We start from the raw sequence: 22,123 nt of genomic DNA on the forward strand, positions 1-22,123 counted from the left end.
TTCATTACTATGGTATGTTCTCACATTTGAACCGTGTTCCCGAATGGAAGTAATAAGCTTCAACGTAGCTTAACGATTAGTGTTAGCCCTCTTTGACAGGGCAGACTTGTGTTCTATTCCCAGTGGGAGCTTATGTGATTTGGATGCTCTGCATATATCGTATCTTCTGAAAAGGAATGTTAAACTCTAAACCAACCATAGTGCTTCATGAAACACATAGTCAAAGTACTATTTGTTTATATGAATTTTGGAGTTTAAGTCTCTTGTCAGTACAAAATCACTAAGACTCTCGTGGCACATGAGCATATACAGAAGACCGAATCCGGTTTTCCAGTACTAGAGCTGAGAATCCAAATCATTTCTCCACGAAAAAGATTATTCGATTGAATACACTAATGTGACTTGCAGCATATATCATCTATATGAACAATTATTATTTCAAAAATGATTTGCGTTCTAGGCCAACAAGGAGAGAATATAATAAGCCAGAAGTGTCTAACATGCGCTCAAATAATTTTCTGAAGCCAAGAGATCTGAAGCTAAACAGTTTGGAGACGGCAGAGTAGGAAGTTTTGCTTTGTTCTGAGTAAAAAGACTTTACCTAGAATTAAAATTTGTTATAACTAAAAAAAAAAAAAAAAAATAGTGTGTAATTTGTTCCAATACAATATCAGCATTTTACGGACATGTAGATGTTTCAAGAACTGTCTTTAAAAATTAGATCAAATATAAATCTATGTAAGTATAATCCGTTACAGAAGTCTTTAGTATGCTCGACTGGCATAAAAAGTTGTGTATCCTTCCACCTAATTTCACTGTATCATTAGCGTTTAAAAGGGGAGACAATTTTACCAAAGATAAAACATATATCAATTAACAGATGATATTAGACTGACCAAAATGATGTGGATGACTGTAAATCCTCTTTTCATAAATCCTATCAAATTCCAGAACATAAAATCGATATGTTTTTATAACTACAAATTCAATAACACAAATATCAACATAGATATTAAAATGCATAAGATAATTCGAAATACATCAAAAGATTCTTGTGTTTATTTCCTTCTATCTTTTTTGTTTCCTTCTATAAACACTAGAGACTTTTGATTTGTTAATACAATTTCACTTACTGTACATGAGTTTAATGTGTTATTATTGTATTCATTTAGGTTAATCGTTTCATTACACAAACTAAATAGTGTGCTTTACTCAATAAAATGTATCAATTTAAACATGGAGTTATTCAAACGTTGATTACTAAAGACTGGAGATCTTCAGATAGAGATCAGTTAATAATAATAATAATAATAATAATAATAATAATAATAATAATAATAATAATAATAATAATAATAATAATAAGAAGAAGAAGAAGAAGAAGAAGAAGAAGAAGAACACACTTAATGAGTTTAACGTCCTACAATTACGCTTTTTGGGCTAAGGGAGACGCTGAAGATGATAAACCAAATGATGAACTGAAGAAAGTGGGAAGAAGTGGGAAAAAAAAAAAACCCAAGCTCACACACGCAGTATTTGTCCAACACAAAACTCACTTGGCGCGAGGTGGGATCCAACCAGGTGCACCACGCATAAGAAGTTAGCGCTGTACTGTTGAGTCACCGCGGCCCTCAATAGTACTAGTACATATTTATAGAGCAAATATAGTGAGTGTTAAGGTATATCTTTTATAGAATGCTACATATATAATAGTGTTTTACATATCTTTACTGTGTTCCAAAAACATCTTGTGATATTCTTTTTCTTTCAGGTTCTTTTGTTTGCTCTCGTCGCCTGTGTTTTGGCTGACAACAGGGACAAAAGAGGAATTGCCGCTGCTCCAATCGCCATTAGCGGACCTGCACTGTCTGTTCATCCTATTACAGCTAGAGTGATTGCCGCTCCAGCTGCTCTTGCCGCTCCAGCCGCTATTGCTGCCCCAGCTGCTATTGCTGCCCCAGCTGCTATTGCTGCTCCAGCTGCTATTGCTGCTCCAGTCATTTCCAGGACGATCATACCTGGTCCAGCTGTCATTGCCCCAGCTATTGCAAGAACTGTAGTAGCTCATCCGGCTTTGGCCGCAGCTCCTGCTATTCCTATTCATGGGATAAACTTGCTTTAAATTTCTTAATAATTCCTCAAAACACATATTGTGCAATAAATACAGTTAATTTATATAGGGTTTCGAATTGTAAAAAATTTAATTCGTTAAAACAAGAAAGGCAAAAAATAAATTAATTGAAAAAACGAAAATACATTTACTTCTTTCGAGGACGTCTTCTAGTAAATATAATGAGTTGTTAAAGGCACCATGCCTGGAATATAAAAATTTTACTTTCGGTGTGTGTGTTGTTAGACTCAAATCTAGTGAGAGTACATACATCTTAGATACAAACTGGATCACCGCAGTAGTACTTCGGATCACACTTTCTGGGTTTTCGCTACGCTCATCCCTATTTTAGTGAATGACTTAAGAAACTATAAGTACTTAATAAACTATAACTAAGACTATTAAGATTATAAGTAAATAAATAGAAGTGCCACGTGTAAACCTCATGAAATAGTTTGGTTGGTATGGTGATATTTTCTAAATATTGAAACCGGAAATAGTAATAGATTTCTATCACTTCCTGTTTTAGAGAGAGATTAGAGACGAAATAAAATATTTTCTTGAGGTGCCTAACTGACTGCGGAAAACCGCTACCCGCTATCTATTACAATCCAGTTACCAATATAATTGGATTGGAAATGATATCGGTTGATTTTTGGTTCGATTTCTTAGAACGGACAAATACTCTGCTCCATTGGAAAATGTGCTAGATAGACTATAATAAGCTTTAAGAAGCGTCCCTTAGTGTCTGTGGTCTTACAGGCCCGGACGCCTCCGTGGATTGTAAAATGTAACAACTGAATTTTGCAATAAAAAATGTGGCTGACGTAATTTAAGCATGACATGTCATCACTTAAAGAAAGAACAACAGTTCAATTTCACACGTAGTCCCACTTGACTTGCATACGCATTAAGAGTAAAAGTATCTCACTTGATTGCTCCAGCTACATAAAGAGAGTGAAGGGATTTAGAAGGCGGAGACACATTGTCATAAATCACACGCACTTTATACGTATGTTACATATGTTATATTGCAAACAAATCACTTGTACTTATTGCATTAAAAAAAAAACTTCATTGATATTCCGTCATAATAATATGAAGCCTTTTGAAATATGCCGAAGAAAGGTTGTTTGTTTACTTTTAGGCTCAATGTATTTCCATTTGTTTGTTTTATATTCGTTGCAACAGAGGAGAATGTATGTTTTCATTATTTTTTCTTGATCCTAACAAAGAGAGAGAGACAGAGAGAGAGAGAGAGAAAGAAAGAAAATGAATTAAAAGATTTGACTGGATCTGTTGTTGCTTGTTAAAGTTTAGCAGCTTCCGTTTTCAGCACTAAGCATGGCGTACGATGTAGGAGGCAGTGTTTCTTCCAGATATGTTTCCGATGGGCGTTGCCCCCCGGAGCTCTGAGAGTGTTCCCCGGAGGAGACCAAAATAACACCTCTATAATATAATAAAAACAGAATAGTACCGTGTGAAAATAATATGCGCTCCAAGTGTGCCCCCTGGAACATTTTTTCTGAAAGAAACACTGATGGGAAGTATTGTAAGAGTTGAAAGCCTCCCCGAAATATTTTAGAACTTCTTTGCTTTTAAAAAAGAATGAATATTTTAGTTTAATAAACCATGTTATTAACTTCTTCCTGATGTTAATGAGAAGTTAATTTTGAACATTATATTTTTCTCTATAACAATTATTGTACTCATGTATTGTATTGGTATATTCAGTTTAAAAGTTGCATGCAGCTTCGAATCGTTCATATTCAAATGATTTTATGAAAACATAGACACAATTTACGTCGAATTTGTGTTATTCTATACTTGTCTTAATGTACTGAAGGAATAATTACACTATAAATGAAGCATGACGCGGTTGAAATTAGAGATATTATGAAATTCGGGGCTTTATAAAGATGTGCCAACATTTTGGTCATGTTGGTGATATATTATTGGTGTTCAATGCTGACAGTGACTTCAAATAGCGCTCTGATGATGCCGTAGGCATTGCCCCTACAACTGAAATCAGTATTGTGAAAAACCAAGAATTTTTTCACGTCAGGTTCGCAGAGAATACGGTATATATTTATGCACCTTTTTCAGAAGTATATTATAGAAGATACAGACATATCGTTACAAATCTTCAGGCACTCATTCCGAGCAGTTTACTTCTACATTGAACCTACGTAGGAAGTGTAGAGAGTCCTTCCAAGATACTTCACCATATCATAACTACACTTCGCGAATTTGAATTATAAAAGTCAAAATGAAACGACGTCATATAAAGTGGATGGGACCTCAAACAGTATTGAGGCCAGCCACCCTCAATGAGGTTTTCCTGGATTTTCCTCATTCACACCAGGCAAATGCCAAGATGGTACCTAACTTATAGGTCCCAGGCCGTTTCGTTCCTTCCCCCACCCTTTCTTCCTTCCCTTTCCCCGGATTGTGTGCTCGCCGAGGGACGTCATCCCTAGGGATGCGCACGAGACAAGATTTGTGGCTGTCTCGACTCGAAAATTTGCCCTAAAAGTGATGTCTCGACTCGAAAAATTTATATTTCTCTATTGGAAGAGCCGTGTCTCGACTCGAATTTTGTCAGGAAAATCCTGTCTCGACTCGTCTCGTGCGCATCCCTAGTCATCCCTCAAACGTAACGGGCTAAATGGCCTTAGATGCCGAAAGCCCAGAAATCTAAATCCTAAATCCTAGCATTAATGAGTTCCATCAATATTGGTCTTTCTAGCCACCATCCTTCGTAGAAAGGCTAATTGGATTGGACACATCTTCCGAAGAAATTGTCTTTTTTATACCATTGAAGGAAAGATGGAAGGAAAGCAATGAATAGGAAGAACACAACTGATCAATGACCTGAAAAATAGAAGAAAATATTGGGAGTTAAAAGAGGAAGCTGAAAATCGAGAAACATGGTCCAAACTGAAAATTAAGAAGAAGAAAAGGAAAAACTCATTAGTCCCAGAGCCTGCCAAAAGGCACAAAACTTAATAATAATCAAATATATTAGTCAAATGTATGGAAATATTGTAAATACCAGATACTTTACCTGTGAATATTGCTCCAGCTGAAAGAAATTTCATTGTTGAACAGGCTAAAAGCTAACAGCAAAACACAATGAACCAACATCGAATTACTAGCTAAGCACTTCCGAAAGATCATCGGGAAATGTCTGTAAATCCTGAAGAAATAACCTCGCAGATTGCAAAAAGTCAACTGCTTAATTTATTCATTTTGTACATTAAAACAAGAGTAATACGGTGTTTCATAAGTCATATAAATTTGGTTCATATAACGTAAAACGTTGGACGGAATGCTGCCTTTTATTTGAAAACACGTAAAGAAAGAAATTCCTTCTCAAGTTTACGTTTCTTTTTTCTTTTTTCTTTTTTTTTTTTTTTTTTTTAATTAAGAACTATATTTATGTAAGATACGTGACAAAAGTTACCAGAATATTTTATGTATGTTCAAAATCTGTACAAAATATGCTATTCAATTTTGTCGCACACTGTGCATTTTCGGAATCATTTATTTGGAAATGGTGGAAGTAGGGGTATATATTTTACTGAAAATTTACAGTCCTTGTAGTACCCAAACAGTCGTTGTAGTACCCAACCTAACTTATTAAATCACTTACTGTCTAAATAGTATATAATTTTTTGTCATGCTCCGCTTGAATAATATTTCACCGAATGATACTGACACCAAGGACATATCGTCGTCAAGATCACGAAAGGGCGTAACTCAAACAATCTATTTTTCAGGTAAGTCCATTGGAGCACGGGCAACGGTGGTATCTTGTTGCTCTCAAATCGACATGGCTCAATTCCCATTAGTGTAGAAATTATAAGTAAAACACAGAAAGACGTATCTCATAAAGAGCTCAGCTTTCAGATCACAAAGAGGCGTAAAGAGACGCCTCAACTCACTTTCCACGCAGCTACGTTTGTCCAAGATAAAGGTAAAGTTAGAGGACTCAGGCTTTTTTACAAACATGAAGAATTAAGAAAAGCGATAAAGATATTCAATGAAGGGAATTCCAAAAAAGAAGCTATCAAAGCTGCTGGAGAAAAGTTTTTATTAAAATTTTATGGATCGAAATCAAATACATTAGACGAGTTGCGATACTTCAGGTACAATCGCACAGTGGCAGAAAAAAAAGTTAGATACATATTTTCAAGTGGCATAGCTTCCTCCAACCAGCGCAGCTGCAGATCAACATTCTTACAGAGTATACTTACAGGTTCAGGAATGGTTTGGGAACTGTTTGGAGCCAATCGATTGGAGTTGGAAAATGACAAGAGGATCACTCGGACCTATCCCTACTACGAAACAGCAGCTCCATTAAAACTGCTCAACCTCATTTCGTGCAACTGCAAGGTAGGATGTACAGTACAAAAGAATACAAGTGTATGCACTCAGGATTGTTGTGCTCAGCAATGTGTGGACAGTGTCAAGGAACAAATTGTGAGAATTTATCACTGGAAAGCTATTTGATAACTCTGAGGACCAAATTACCTGGTGATAAAAAGTTATAATAATTTTACTTAAAAGAATCTATTTGAATTTTGCATATCCTCAATAACATTCAAAATTGGTGATCTTGTGTAACTTTTTTTATTTTTCATCCTACAGAAAAATGTTATAGAGAAAAATGATTGTTTTTTCATAAAGATTTTTTTCTCTTGGATTTCTTAACGGTTTTCAAGTAATTCGAAAAAAAAAACAAATTTGTCGGCCATTTTCCAAGAATAAGTTGGATTCTAGAGGACTTTTAGTATTTTCATTAGTTTGAGCTAATAAACAACTGTGCCAGGTCTCTACTTCCTTCTAATTTGTTAGATCGATTTTCTTAAAATTCCTCGTCTAACTTGTAACCAGCAGAAGTTAACATTTTCTTTTGTCCATCTGGGATAGTATTTTGAATCAATATGCATTAATCTTTACCAAATTATTCGATATGAAGAAGTGCTGTTTTGCTCCAACTTTCGTTTAGTAAAGTAAGCAAATGAAAAGAAGGGTATATCCGAAGAAGGGTATATCCGATATTTACAACTTTGTGAGGGACAAAAAATAGTCAGTCACAGTAAGTGTAAAGGCTTTACTATGCACAACAGATGGCAGCACGTGTTCCCTATCTTTCCAATGTATTTTTATGGAGTGACAATGTTCACAATAATTGAATCAATTTCAAGAGATGAATATTCAAACTTGATCCGAAGGCAAGTTGAATGAATAATTAGAAAATAATCCGTGCACGTTTTGATTATTTTGTTTAATTCGTTGTACTTCATTATATTCTTCAGAAGCACATTTCCAACAATAAAACTCTCTCAAGAATGAGAGAAACAAAATATCACAAAAGTACACGGATCATTCTTTAAATATTGGTTCAACTTATCTTTGGACGAAGTTTGAGTATTCATTCCTGGAAGTTCATTCAATTATTCTGAAATACGTTGCTCTATTGTGTAAACTTGCCGCGTTCGTTGCAATATATATCGTGATCAGTTATTCCATTGTAGCCTATTCTACAGTAGTAGGTCTTACATTATATAGTATTTTGTATTAATGCTATACGAGCCGTTCAGATGCCAAACCGATTAACTCCATCAAACGAGATTTTTCAGTAGTGAGCATTTTAGTATCTTAGGTACACTCATGTCCAAAATTATTGTCGCATATCTATAACTGTCTTCTTGTAACAATATAATTTGATAATGATTTTGCAGGGTACTTTTAATAATGATACTAGGTGTATAATCGGGAAATGTATATTTGTGGTAAATTTCAATTATAAATACGAAAATTAGAATGAGTAAAGTAAAATGTTCCCAAATGGACAAGAAAATTTTATTTTCGTTTCATTGTTCTTATTTACCGTTCTTTTGATATGAAATTGGCCACATATATGCCTTTCCCGATTATACACATACTAACATTATAAGAAATACCAGGCGACTCGTTATCAAATTATATTCCTACAACATATTTATAGACATGAGACAATAATTTTGGACATGAGTGTACAATGTATTTAAATGAGAGTGATCAGAACGTTGACGCATTCTAGTAGCAAATTGTTAAACTATGGTTTTAATCGATTTTGTCTCTGAAAATAATGTATCTTTTCCAAGTCAAAAATGTGTAGAACTAAAAAAGCAACAAAAATGGAGTTAATTGGTTTGGCTTCTGAACGCCTAATATATTCGTATCTTTGTTCCACCTAGTACTACGACCTATCTAATACTAAACTACACTATTATTTAGCAATAGCGGGTAGAGACTTGGAACCTGCCGACAAAATGAAAATAGGACACCTATTTGGCAAATTTACATTTTGTATCCCCTGAAAAATCTACTGATTTGATATGATGTATTAAATTTCTTGTGTGCAAAATGGTGCTAACTTACCTCCAAAAACATCATACTGTATGGTCTCCAGGAAAAATTTCTATAATACAACACACAGAGTGGCGTATTTAGGAGAACTATCGGGCTCAAGCATCTCCCCTCCCCCAATGAAATAAATTTGTTAGTTTTTCGCATCCTACATACAAAAATAATCATTTTTACCATTTCTAAGAATTTCATTGACTTTCCAATTTTTTATGCTATTTGTTCAGAAATAATACTGCATTTGTCAAATTTCATTTCATGTAAGAACTGTGTTCTTTCTTCTTTCTTTCGTCTATTCTACTCTTCTGTTTCTTTTTCTTGGTTGTTACTTTCTTCCGTTTCTCGCACCATACGTAGTACTTTCGACCTTTGTTAGTTGTGATTCAAGTGGGCGTCGTCAGTAACACCAAAACTAAAAGAAGCTGATATGTGAAACTGGTGTTTCACACCAACTTGAACGGATATCAACATAACGGGACTTCAGTTATTATAGGAAAGGAATCGTTTACTTATAAAGAAACGCAAATGTTTGAATTAAAGAAAACCAAGAGAGGGAAATAAGTAGCTCGGGAAATTAGGTAGGTCAAGAGGATGCTTTCTTTTTCTTCTATGCATAGAATAGAAGATTAGGGTCACTGCTAAATTTTTGTGTATATCATATCACATAGGATTCACCAATCTGCAATACTTGGCATTAAAATTGCAATCAGTATATTTCAGCTTCAACTTGCCTCAATATTTTCTTTCAGGTAAAAACACACAAATAAAACTGAATATTTCATTTTTCTTTTTATATATATAAAATGAAATTAGTTAAGTTGAAATGAGATTAAGGTCTACACATTTTCAATATATGTTTGCAGAAGAGTCATTTCAGATTTGCCTAGGGGTGTATAATTAGTAAACAATCGATTAAAATATATTTAATTCTCAAAGTCAGGTGAACAATTGCCCTCTTCCCCTTGCTTCCCCGTGTTGTGCATAGCCCACCCGAACCAAAATCCTACATACGTAGGTTCTTCAATCCATACCTTGAAAACAATGAATAAATTTGCATAAAATTGCATTTGTTCTAGTCACAATCTTACTCTGTTAAATGGTATACTGACAATATCTCCTGGCCGGAACATCGTCGTCCAAAATTACGCGGGCCAAACCCCGCCGTCGCACGTTTAAGTATATGGAAAAGTGAACATTTAAAAAACACTATAAGTGTTATTTACAATATGTTGGCATGAATATTTTAAGCTCGGAAAGGAGCTTATAGTCAAAATGGTCAAAAGTGAACTTGATTTCCTTCTGCACAGAACGCGCCAGTTTTCTTTGATTATAGCATTGCTGACACACATACACATATTTATAAATATATGATCAAACACTTGGGTTTATGTTCACACACAATACATATATTCATTGAGTTACAGTTTTCTTAATATCTTTTTATGTGCAATTTCATTCCCATCTGAAGATGGGCAGGCCGCAGAAGGTAACGCCTTCTTTTGTGCCATGAGTATTTATTTATTTTTAGTTTCATCATTGGGAGATGCATAACAGGATTTATTTGTTTATTGGTGTGTTTGATTTACAAAAGACAAAATGCAGAACATAAAAGTACAGAATAATACAAAATAAAAACAAGAAAAATGCTTCTGACAACGAGCAATGAAGCGCTGAAGTGCTGTAGTGCTGACAAGGCTTCTTGACTCTCGGTAATAGTTCAAAGAAGAAATCCGTGAGGATGGTGAATTTGCTGAGCAGATCTGGGACGGCTTTCAGTTTCGGCATTAGGTGTGCACCGTATGTACTTTGCTGGTCAGGCTCAAATCCTTCAAAACTTGAAGAAGTTCTTAAATGGTTTGGATGATGTCTTCAGACGACGAGTTATCATCAGGAGACGTCTTCAGTGTTGAAGCTGCGATAGTGCGTGATATTGTAGGCTCAGGTCTTGAAGTGGATGTAGCAATGGTGTCTTGAAGAGGTGCTGAATGTGAAATTGTGCTTGCTGGTGTTGTTTTCCTTTTTGCTTGTAGAATTTGTTATATTTTTGGACATCCGAAATAATTAGCAGGATGATCGCCTTTACAGTTACAACCGTACGTTGTATATTAGTATTGTAAATATGTATTTATTTATAATTTTGAGCCATAAGGCATTTCAAATTTGTACTAGGCTGACTGATTTTTACTATATGGGGGCGCGGTGGCTCAGTGGTAGAGCATTCACCTCCGGTGCTTGGGGTCCCTGGTTCGATCCCAGCTCGCGCCGTGTGGACTTTGTGGTGGACAAACACCGTGCTCGTGGGTTTTCTCGGGGTTCTCCCGTTTCCTCCCACTTTCTTCATTCCACCATTTCAGTCATCTCTCATTATCACCGTCTCCTTTAGCCTAACCGGCATAACCGTGGGACGTTAAACTTAAAGATTTCATTTCATTTTTTTGATTTTTACTATCAGAAGAAGAAGAAGAAGAAGAAGTGTTTAAAATAATATATTTGTCAAAATAATATAATTGTCAATGTATAAAGATTTTCAGATGTTTAAATAATGCGATTTTGGATAGCAGTTGTCAATAGCAACCAGATATACAGAAAATAAATAAAATGGAATCAAGAACGACGGAATGAAGTGTGTGTGTTATTTTAATGTGGCTCAAGTTTAATTATAAAAAGAACCAGTTGTTTATTGTTGTAAATGGTGCCGAAACAAGGGAAGAAAGGAGAGGAAACCCGGGATATAAGAAAGAAAAAGTTAATTTTATTTATTATTCGTTCTATTTATGGTGCCGGGAAGATTGAGGAGGAAGAGAAAAGTGTCGTTTTTGAAGCATTAGTAGAAAGCGATCGAGATTGAGCCACATTAAAATAACAGTAATACAGTACAGTAATTGTATTTTTTTGAGATGAATGTTACCGAAGCTTTAAAGGAAGTATCTCGTCAACTCAAGGACCAAGCTGAACAGTTCACTAAAGTGAACCAACAATTGGAAAAGTTGAACCAAAAGGCAAATCAGCAGGCCCAACATCTTGATGAGCAAATAGAGCAATTGCAACAGCGTAACAATGGCTTACAGCATCAACCTACAACAGATCAATCAACGAATTGTCAGCAAGGTAGTACAGAGATGCATCGAAGTACAGGACTCTGTAGACACTCTAGAAAACAAGGAGAAAGTGAACTTTGAATCTGTATTGGTAGAATTTGCGAAGTCTTCACAGAAGTATACTGCCGTATTGGTTGGAACAAATTATCCTGACTTTTCCTTTCAGCCGAATACTTTTGGCTGCTCTACTGATATTGTGTATAATGAAGATTCGGGTATGTATCAGGGTGTGGAAAGTTATGATCATCCTCATCTTGAGAACGCTATTATCTGTCTGCGTTACCCATATGTTCAACATGTTATTAATCCTGTGGTTCATGTAGCAGGAGATATGTTGATTCCTGTATTTGTGAAATTCAGGAAGAAAGCGTGCGTTCCTACCAATGTTTGTAGTGATTGTTCAACGGAATTGGAGATTTGAATTGTGTATTCAACGAAAGGACCAGAATGATGTTGGTGAACGGTCTGATCGGGTTTTCTCAGAACGTAATGCAGTGCGTTGGTTTCCATCATCCAAATGTGATATTGCATAGTTTTGAAGATCCAGTAATGGAGCGATACAGTGCTAACTTGAATCAAACTAACCTTCGGAGACAAGTTCGAAGTATTTATGTGCGATTGAAGTGTGATCCCAATGTGCAGGAAGATGTTAAATTCATGTGTACCGATGATGCAACTGAACCTAACCACAGAAGAAAAGAACCCGTGGTAGAACAAAGTTCCGTGCGTATTGTGGAAAGAAGAGGTACAGATATGTTAAAAGACACGACACTTTGACACCAGTAAAACGAAGAAGAACTAAACCTAATTTTACCGGTAAAGTAACCAAACCTAATCCTAGTGGTAGTGATTGTGTATCCAAACCTAACTGTATCGGTAACAGGACGCAACCTAATTGCAGCAGAAATAATACGATTTGTCAGAAACGCTGCGCAGATGGCAGGAACTATGGTAAGAAAAGTAAGAAACAGAACTATGGAAGTGAATAACGTGAAATGCTGTGTTTCTGTTTGTGACTATCAGTATACCCTGACTGAATTTGTTGGACATGTAACTTAGATTGGAGTTGCGGCGTCTAAGGGGACCGTACTCAATTGATTTTGCTTTATATAATGTTATGACTTTCTTTGTTATTCGTACTTTATTTGAGTTCTATAAAGTTAATGCAAATGATACATAAGAGATACCATTTTGTTTCAAAAGGATAAAACTAAGAGTTGTGAAGATGTATAACGCATATTGCTATGTTTTAATTTAAGACATCGAATCTTTAAATTTTTATTTAAGATAACAATTTCTTTATTCATGTTATATATATTTTAAATGCAATAATATTCGCTTTATTTGAGTTCCATGTTACGGGAATACATTTGAAAGTATTTTCGTAATTCGAAAATATATATTGAAGTTAATTATTATGTTATGTTCTGATTATCTGATTATTATCGATATGTCAATCTTAATCTATATTTTGTTTAACTATATCTTGTATTCGTTCATTCTTTGCTAGATGAACAACTACATGAATAACACATACATCTTTCTCAAAACCTTCATCATGTTGCCTAAGTAGATAATTATTGAATTGTAACAAGCATTTTATGGGCTCGAAAAAGAATTAAAATAACTTGCAAATGAACACGAAAAAGAACTTAAATAACTTGTTAATCTAATTTCGAATGTACCTCATCGTCGTTGAAATGTATAAATATATGAAGATGATAAAATTAAAATAAATAAATATGATAATAATATTGTTATAGAATTAAATATGATATATATGTATGTATAGTTATATGAATTGTAATTTTTAAATATACGAGGTGCATTTGAAAACTCGAATGATTCCCATGTATATGTAAACGGTCCAGAATTCTTTTTCTTTTTATTAACTTAGTGAATAAAAAGAAAAGTCCGTCGAGAGCCATAATATACAACGGTACGTTGTATATTAGTATTGTAAATATGTATTTATTTATAATTTTGAACCATAAGGTATTTCAAATTTGTACTAGGCTGGCTGATTTTTACTATCAGAAGAAGAAGAAGAAATGTTTAAAATAATATAATTGTAAATGTACAAAGATTTTCAGATGTTTAAATAATGCGATTTTGGATAGCAGTTGTCAATAACAACCAGATATACAGAAAATAATTAAAATGGAATCAAGAACGACGGAATGAAGTGTGTGTTATTTTAATGTGGCTCAAGTTTAATTATAAAAAGAACCAGTTGTTTATCGTTGTACAGTTGACACATTTTTTCTCAGTAAATATGTACAATGTTATCAAGTTTCAGCTGCTCGTGTCATCTATGAATATTCTACCAAATTCACCCACCTGAAATAATAACGGAAATACATGAAATTCTTTCTTTCCTTTTAGTCATTTAAAACAAAAATATTCTCTCAAGCCTGAACTTCTATGTAGGATGACGAAAATAGAATCAGCTAACCTGCTAATACCACTAAAATACTTCATCTTGGCATTCCGTTGCATGTGTCTTCAATTCTGTATATCCAACGCGGTAAGTTTGTTCTTGTGAGGCTCACAGAAAACAGGAACATTTATCCATTTTACTGATCATCAATTTAAGTCACCATCAATATGTATACCAGTAAGGTAGCATGAAAACTGTGTAAAATGTGCTGAGTAAACAGAAGAATACATTAAGAAGAAGGCATAAGTATAAGTGATGAAATAATGATTGAAGACTTTGCACTAACGATGTAAGTAGAAAATGAAATGAAATGAAATCTTTGTTTTACGTCCCACGATTATGCCGGTTAGGCTAAAGGAGACGGTGATGATGAGGAATGAATGAAATGGTGGAATGAAGAAAGTGGGAGGAAACGAGAGAACCCCGAGAAAACCCACGCACACGGTGTTTGTCCACCACAAAGTTCACTTGGCAGGGCCTGGGATCGAACCCGGGACCCCAAGCACCAAAGGTGAACGCTCTACCACTGAGCTACCACGGCCCCTGCTGTAAGTAGAAATTCACGCTACCCCACTAATATGAACAGCAACACTAATGTATCAGAGGTTTCACTTCAAACGTTCTGTTTACTTCTAAAACAAGTGAAGGGATATATTTTCAAACTAACTAAAAACAACTAAGTGTTGATTCCTCATTTTTCCGTTACATTAATATATAGAGAAAATTATCTTTTTACGAGACAATGCGCTTTCCAGATAAACTGAATTCAAGTAAACACGCAACTCTCATTTGACTAATTCACTAGTCCAGTGACAGTGGAAGATCAACTTCAAAGTTGATCTTCCAATGTCACTGAACTACTGAATATATTTTCAACATATCGCCAAATTAACTTGGAAACAAAACCTAATGCCAAAGACGGGTTTCATATCATTCCTTTGTAGCTTTTATACCTTCAGGAATTGTTCTTGACATTTACATATGATAGATCAGAATATAATAACAGGACAATATTATCTTAATGTCTGTTGCGGATGAAGATGGTTGTCTCTGAACATTCTAAGCATTGATTGTGACAATTTTGGACTTGATTCACCATGTTGGAAATTTTATCGAAAATTATTTCCGTAAGTAAAAATTTCAATGATTAAAACAAAAGAAAAATTAATAATTATTAAATGAGTTTATTTTGTGCACTTTGTACAATATGAAACATATGAACTAGCAACAAGAGGCAGCAACTACCTTTAAACTCGCGTGTAAAGGTAGATACATACGATAGTAACAACTTAGGTGGGTGACTATGTTTAACCAATATATCCACCGTAGCCAAGGCCAAGAGGAGCTGCAAGACCAAGACCAAGAGGAGCGTGAAGAGCTGGAGCTGCGATGGCAGGAGCTGCGAGACCAAGACCAAGAGGAGCGTGAAGAGCTGGAGCGATTGGAGCAGCAAGAGGAGCAGCAAGAGCTGGAGCAGCGATTGCAGGGGCGATAGGAGCTGCAAGAGGAGCGGCAAGAGCTGGAGCTGCGATGGCAGGAGCAATTGGAGCTGCCAATGGAGCAGCAAGACCAAGACCAAGAGCTCCTCTCTTGTCTCTCACTTCAGTGGGGGCAGCAGAGGCGAAAGCCAAAACAGCAGCAAAAATCTGGAAGAAACAAAACAAAAATTTACAGTATTCAGTATAAAGTTTATTTAACATCAAACTAAAATTGTGTTTTTATCTATGTAGCGTACCTTAAGTATTCTACCTTATGCGTACAGTCAATTGTACAAAAAAAAGGAAAAAAAAAGAAAAAAGAAATCTGAGCAGTAACATCAGAAAACTGAATGAGCAAGATACTTTTCTTTCTAAAAAAAATATGGAAAATACAACATCTAATAGTTTAGATAGCTTTGGGTTCGGGGTTAGTGTTTTGTTCGTTTCGAGTTGTGCTAGTTCCCGGACATTATTTAAGTTTAAATTGATACCAAGTGATCAATCTGTAAAGAAAAGACTATGAAAGTATCTACTGTGATTTATTTGCAAGTAATTTCTTGTAGTTTTACTGTGAAGTTTCGTAGTATACTTCGATTTTCTAGTCGAAGAGGAAAAAAAGCTGCTTCTCAAAAAATAACAGGCATAATCTTTATCACAGAATCTTGCCATTTTAACAGCAAATAGGTCTAGTTGTTATTAACTGCAGATTTATGTTAGCTATAAGTAGGGACGAAACTTTTTCGTTAATGTGACATGTGCGAAACATTAAAAATGCGTACATGTTTCAGGAAACCTCAAACTATTCGTTTTAGAGCCAGAAATCACGTTTATATTAACATGAATTTTTGCGAAATTCGACATTACTTGCGATAAATGCGAGTGAAAACGAAAAAATGGAATTCTTGTTAATTAATAATAACTAAAAAGCGCATTTCCAATATTATTTAACTTGAAAGATGTCGCATTTACGGAAAAGCTCTGTTTCACTTCATAAAAGATCTAGACATCAACAAAACTGAACTGTTATTTAAATCCTTGACTGTGTTTTGTCTTGAAAATGTTCATAATCTGTTGGTTGGTTACCGTGAAGTTAAAAGAAAGGTTATTGAAGTTCTCAACAGTGAGGATAAGTAAGTTCACATTGTATCATTGTTAAACAGTTTAAAAGTTAACCACAAGTCTTTTACTGTCAGCTCGTTACGTTCAATATGGTTACCAGACTCGAATGTTGATGCCGAGAAATTCTTTTCCAAATATAATATGATTGTTACTGACAGAACAATAAACTTAAAAGAAGAATTGGCAATGTCTCATTGCATGGTATCCTTTAACTAAGGATGAGGTTAGAGAAAGTGTTTAAATTTTTTCATTAATTTCTATATTTGAGTGAATACTTAAGTTTAAAGCATATCCTCATTTTTGTATTAGATATACACCTTACTACCAAAAATATACTGTTTACAAGTTCCTTATTTAAAAAAAAAAAAACTTGGACTACATTTAAAAATATAAATACGACATAAATGCGAAAATTGTGATAATTAATGCTACAAAATATCAAAATTGTTGCGAAAAAGTTTCTTCTCTAGCTATAAGTAGAGCTTCCACATTTCTAGACGAAAAAAAAACTTGTACATTTTATGAAAATTTTCAATGTGTACATAGTTGTATACTTGCTTCTTGCAGTAATATTATACTGAAAAAAAAAATATTATACTTACACTGAGAAAAAAAAATTGTAGGTGACGTACCTAAAAAGATAGGTTACAGGCGTAATCCCTGTAGTATTTGGATTTAAGGTACAGCAGACGTATAACTGAAAACGCATGTTTTATAATACTTTCTGTATAAGTGTTCCATCTATACGTACTTTCCGTATGAAACAATGTAGGCGGTCAGGATCACACATACAAATGGACGTATATAACACATAGCTGACGAAGGTGACATAAGTATATGCATGTGATATACGGAAAACTGTTAGATGTCAGATATCCTACAACGACATGATGTAACATCTAAGGGCAGTGCCTATGTAGCATACGGATAACGTATGCTCCGTACTGATTTCTATAGTAAGCAAGAGGATACCGTATATTTGTACAATATACCGCTGTCAGGAGAACGGATTTTTCTCTGTGTAGAATTAACTAAATAATAGTCTACATTAAGACATATAAGAATGAGATAGAGAATAGATTATTCATATCAGTTGAACTATTGATAACTAACAAAAGCAGCATTTTTTAATATCGTTCGAATAATATCGAAATACTTTCTGGAGGGTAACCGGTATTTATATTATCTGTCCTTTAAGACATGGGGACAGATAATATAAATACGTGACTGTCTTAACTAAAACAAGAAGCCTGGGAGCCCAAAGTTTATTTCATAATCATTTTAGGGAGCCGACAATACCATAAAAAATACAGTAAGGTACGTGAAATATTTAATAATGACATTATTATTATTATTATTATTATTATTATTATTATTATTATTATTATTATTATTATTATTATTATTATTATTATTATTATTATTATTATTATGTGTTTTACGCCTTCACATCTTCATGGAATAGCAAGATTATGAAGAGCAAGGATTATTATGTTTGGTTCCAAACCACCTCCGGATTGAGACCGGTGAAATTGGCGGATATGTAGACCTTCATGAAAAATCCACATTGACAATATAAGAATTACCCCACCACATTATCTTCCTCCCAAGACAGTTAGATTACATTACCACATGATATCAGCACCAGTAATACCTAGAGTAACAATAATTTGATACTTTAACACAATATCTTTTCTCTCTTTCTCACTTTTTTTTTTTTAATGAAGAACGTACTCCTATACTATCCCAAGGAAAGAGCGACTCAAGAGCAAATTTCTTATGTCCTAAAGCAGTGGTTCTCAAAGTGGGGTCCGTGAGACCTACGCTCCAAGTAAACTGTGTGGTGGACAAACACCGTATGCTTGGGTTTCCTCGGGGTTCTCCCGTTGCATTCTACTTTCTCCATTCCAACATTTCCTTTCTTTCTCATCATCACCGTCCTTCTTTAGCCTAACCGACATAACTGTAGGACCTAAAACTCAAAAGATTTCATCTCCTTTCATTTTCTCCGGTGAGCTCCCTCACAGCTATATAGTTAGTGTACGCGCCTTCGACGCGGGAGATCCAATTTCGATTCACGTAGCAACTCGTGTCGTTGAAATCCCATGTTTAATTGGATTTTTTTTTTTTTTTTTTTTTTTGCAATTCTATCTAAAAGAAAGTGCGTGTATGTGGATAGTTACCGAAAGAAGAAGTGAATAGATAAGTTTCTTTTAACGAGACTATAAATTAATTGTTACTGAGAAAATTATGAACATTGAAGAAAACACGGGTAGATAGTTTTTTTGTCTGAAACGAAGTCCACAATGAGTGGTATCGACCTTGTGTTCTTTCACTAAAACACCGAGTGACTACTACTGCTATGTTTAACGTTCAACTCCCAAATCACTATGAAATGATTGTTCTAATGAATTAAATAATTCACTTCTGAGGGGGAAAAAAACACTCAGAAACATATGCCAAATTTAATAAGCGATTAGTGTTTTCGTATCGAAATCGGAGGATACTAGGTTTAAATGTAAGCCCTGCTGACCAAATTAAGGTTTTCCCATTTTTTCTTTTCCTTTTTCTCTTTTTTTTTTTTTTTTTTTTTATTCTCAGCTTCACCAGGCGAATGCTAGCATTTAATCTTGGCTAATTTATTTGTTAAATTCATTTCTATACTTCATTAGAAACTGTTTTTTTTTTTTTTTATTGTAAAATGGTTTGAAAGCTCTATCTGAAAAGTCGTTAATTAATTAATAAGACATAAAATGCAATGAATCATTTGACAGTATTGAACGCAGTTTATACCAGTATGTATTGATGAATCTTCTAGATTTAGTTTTTATTTTTCCGACAAAATGCACGTTAATATTTCACAAGTTTATTATTATTATTATTATTATTATTATTATTATTATTATTATTATTATTATTATTATTATTATTATTATTATTATTATTATTATTATTATTATTATTATTATTATTATATGGGTTTGGAGATGATTGTTAAAAAATCTAGTTGTAGTTAGGAACTTCTAGTTCGGCGTTCCATGATTATGCCCGTTTGGCTAAGGGAGACACTAATTAAAGTAAGTGAATGATAATGGAAGAATTGGTGGAATGAAAATTTGGGAGGAAAAGGGAGCACCTGAGAAAACCACGGACACTATGTTGTCCATCATAAACTTACTTGTTCGAGGATCGAACCAAGAATCCCACGTACTAGAGCCAAGTGCTCTACCACTGAGACACGATGCTCCCACCGAGGTTAATGGATGGGGTGCTGCTGGTAATAAATTTAATTGTAGGATGAATGAAGTGGTATGAAATGGAAGAACCTCCTCGAGGGAACCCACCCACGATATTTATCCAACGCAGTTTACATGATACGAACTAGGATCAAATTAGGGACCCACACATCAGAGGTCGCTCACCACTGAACCACTGCGGCCCTTCTTCAGTTGTCAATTGGTGAATACCGTGATTGTGCATTAATTAGACATACAAATAGAATCCTTCCTCGTAAAGAGAGTACTCACAGTGGCGTGAAACTTGTCAATACGTGACACTTCACAACCAAAACAAGTGATTAGCACTATTTTTTTAAAAAAATTCCTAATCACCTGTCCTGACCCTCAATTTGTTTTTTTTTTTTTTTTTTTTTTTTTACGTAAAATGTTAACACATTGAGCCTATATAAAATATTATCTACTGTTTGAAGTAGGATCTGAACTATCGTAATCCATTCGGTACTTTCCCACCGGGAATCGAACTTGGGAGCTATTGAATCAAAAGCACACGTTCTAGCCTCTAGACAAGCGAGGATATCAAAAATTCTCTCTTCGCAACTCGCATAGGTTCGCACTGCCTTTTCAAAAATGTTCCATTTCGAAGGAGAACGTATCTGCGATATAAACACTGAGTAAATGTTAATTTCACTTACCAAGAATTTCATGGTGAAAGATTTGGTTTTTACGCAAGTCCAAAAGACTTCGAAGGAACAAGTAGAGCGAATGATATCGTCTGGTAGACCTCTAGGTCAATATATAGTGACCATTACCTCCATTCTCCCTCCGTACGACGACCAGCCCCGCCCCTTTCGTATACTTAATAGTATCTATGCGACCTGTTCTCACTTTCACTGGGCCCAGTTCCACCCAATTTTCATTTGGCGTCCGTCCTTCCGCTTCCTTCCAACAGTGTCGGTCGCTTGTCTCATGCAACACACGTTTTGGTTTTATAAAACTTCTTTTTTCTTTAACTTTGGTGCCAGTGCTTCACCCGTCTTCCAAAGAGTAAATATGTTATATAAGCATGGTAAACATATGCTATTAATTATGTGCTTTTTAGCTTTCTTCATTAAAAAAAAAAAAAAAAAGTGTTTAAAATTCTTTCATTGGAACAAAAAAGGGGGGGCATTGTATAATAATGATTGTCAACAGTCACAACAATGTTTTGATTACAATAGTCAATTGTCCTTGGCCTCATAGTATAGAATTAAGACCACTTTAATGAATGAAGTGTGTACATTGAACGGCTTGGTTGCGTTGGGACGGGTTTAACTATTCCTCTATGATGGGCAAGCATCTTTTTCAGAAGACCAAAGAAAAAAATCTTTAGACAGGCTAATGCAATTTATTTAAAAAGAAAACAACAATGGTACATTTTAGGAAATTTACTAAGCACTATTAATGACTGAAGTTTCTCATAATCCGGTTCGAATTGGGATGCACTGATTTTCAGTAGTGAAGTTAAAAGCTCATCTGTCAGTGTGGTTCTACAACTATAAGGGTAATCCTTCCAACTAATCCTATTCTTCTTTTCATTCGTCAGATTAGGATTCGTGTCGCGGGCCGGATTGGATAGAATCTTTCAGTGGGTCGCATGTCTGCTATTTGCTCTTTGCTAAATATTAGTTTCATTTAGTCGTTTGCTTGCTGGGGCGCGGTGGCTCAGTGGTAGAGCGTTGGGGTCCCGGGTTCGATCCCAGCCTCCGCCAAGTGAACTTTGTGGTGGACAAACACCGTGCTCGTGGGTTTTCTCGGAGTTCTCCCGTTTCCTACCACTTTCTTCATTTCACTCATCTCTCATCATCACCGTCGCCTTTAGCCTAACCAGCATAATCGTGGAACGTAAAACTCAAAGATTTTCGTTTGCTTGCTAAATGATCGACTACTTGTGCATTAGCATTTAGTATTTACTAAGATGGCTCAAATTTCGGACTAGAAAAGTTGGCTGTATGGAAGCTATGGAAAAGATGTTTGATTTTTATGTATTTTGTAAATTAGATAACGAGTAACTCGAATTTGAAGGAATTTTCAAAATCCTGTTTTCGAGACTCAGGATATCCGAACCATAACGAGTGGCCAGGGAAGCAAACTGGACTACGCTTGATTATAAATCAGATCACTGCAAACACGAATCTGAAGGAATTTTCACAATCCAATTTTCGGAGCTCGGAATATCCGAGCAT

The 22,123-nt window shown here is 34.9% G+C and overlaps 1 protein-coding gene across 1 annotated transcript; it reads right to left on the reverse strand.

Moving 5' to 3' along the window:
- Positions 1–15,229: 15,229 nt before the first annotated feature.
- LOC145695054 (uncharacterized) lies at positions 15,230–20,748 on the reverse strand. Its single transcript, XM_081771887.1, has 2 exons — positions 20,594–20,748; positions 15,230–15,711 (listed from the first exon to the last, which is right to left on the reverse strand). The coding sequence occupies exons 1-2, from the start codon at positions 20,603–20,605 to the stop codon at positions 15,373–15,375; spliced, it is 351 nt and encodes a 116-aa protein (XP_081628013.1). The 5' UTR covers positions 20,606–20,748; the 3' UTR covers positions 15,230–15,372.
- Between the last annotated feature and the right edge of the window lie 1,375 nt (positions 20,749–22,123).

The sequence above is a fragment of the Thermobia domestica genome, chromosome 9 (assembly GCF_964235325.1).
Source record: "Thermobia domestica chromosome 9, izTheDome1.hap1.1, whole genome shotgun sequence".
Lineage (NCBI taxonomy): Eukaryota > Metazoa > Arthropoda > Insecta > Zygentoma > Lepismatidae > Thermobia > Thermobia domestica.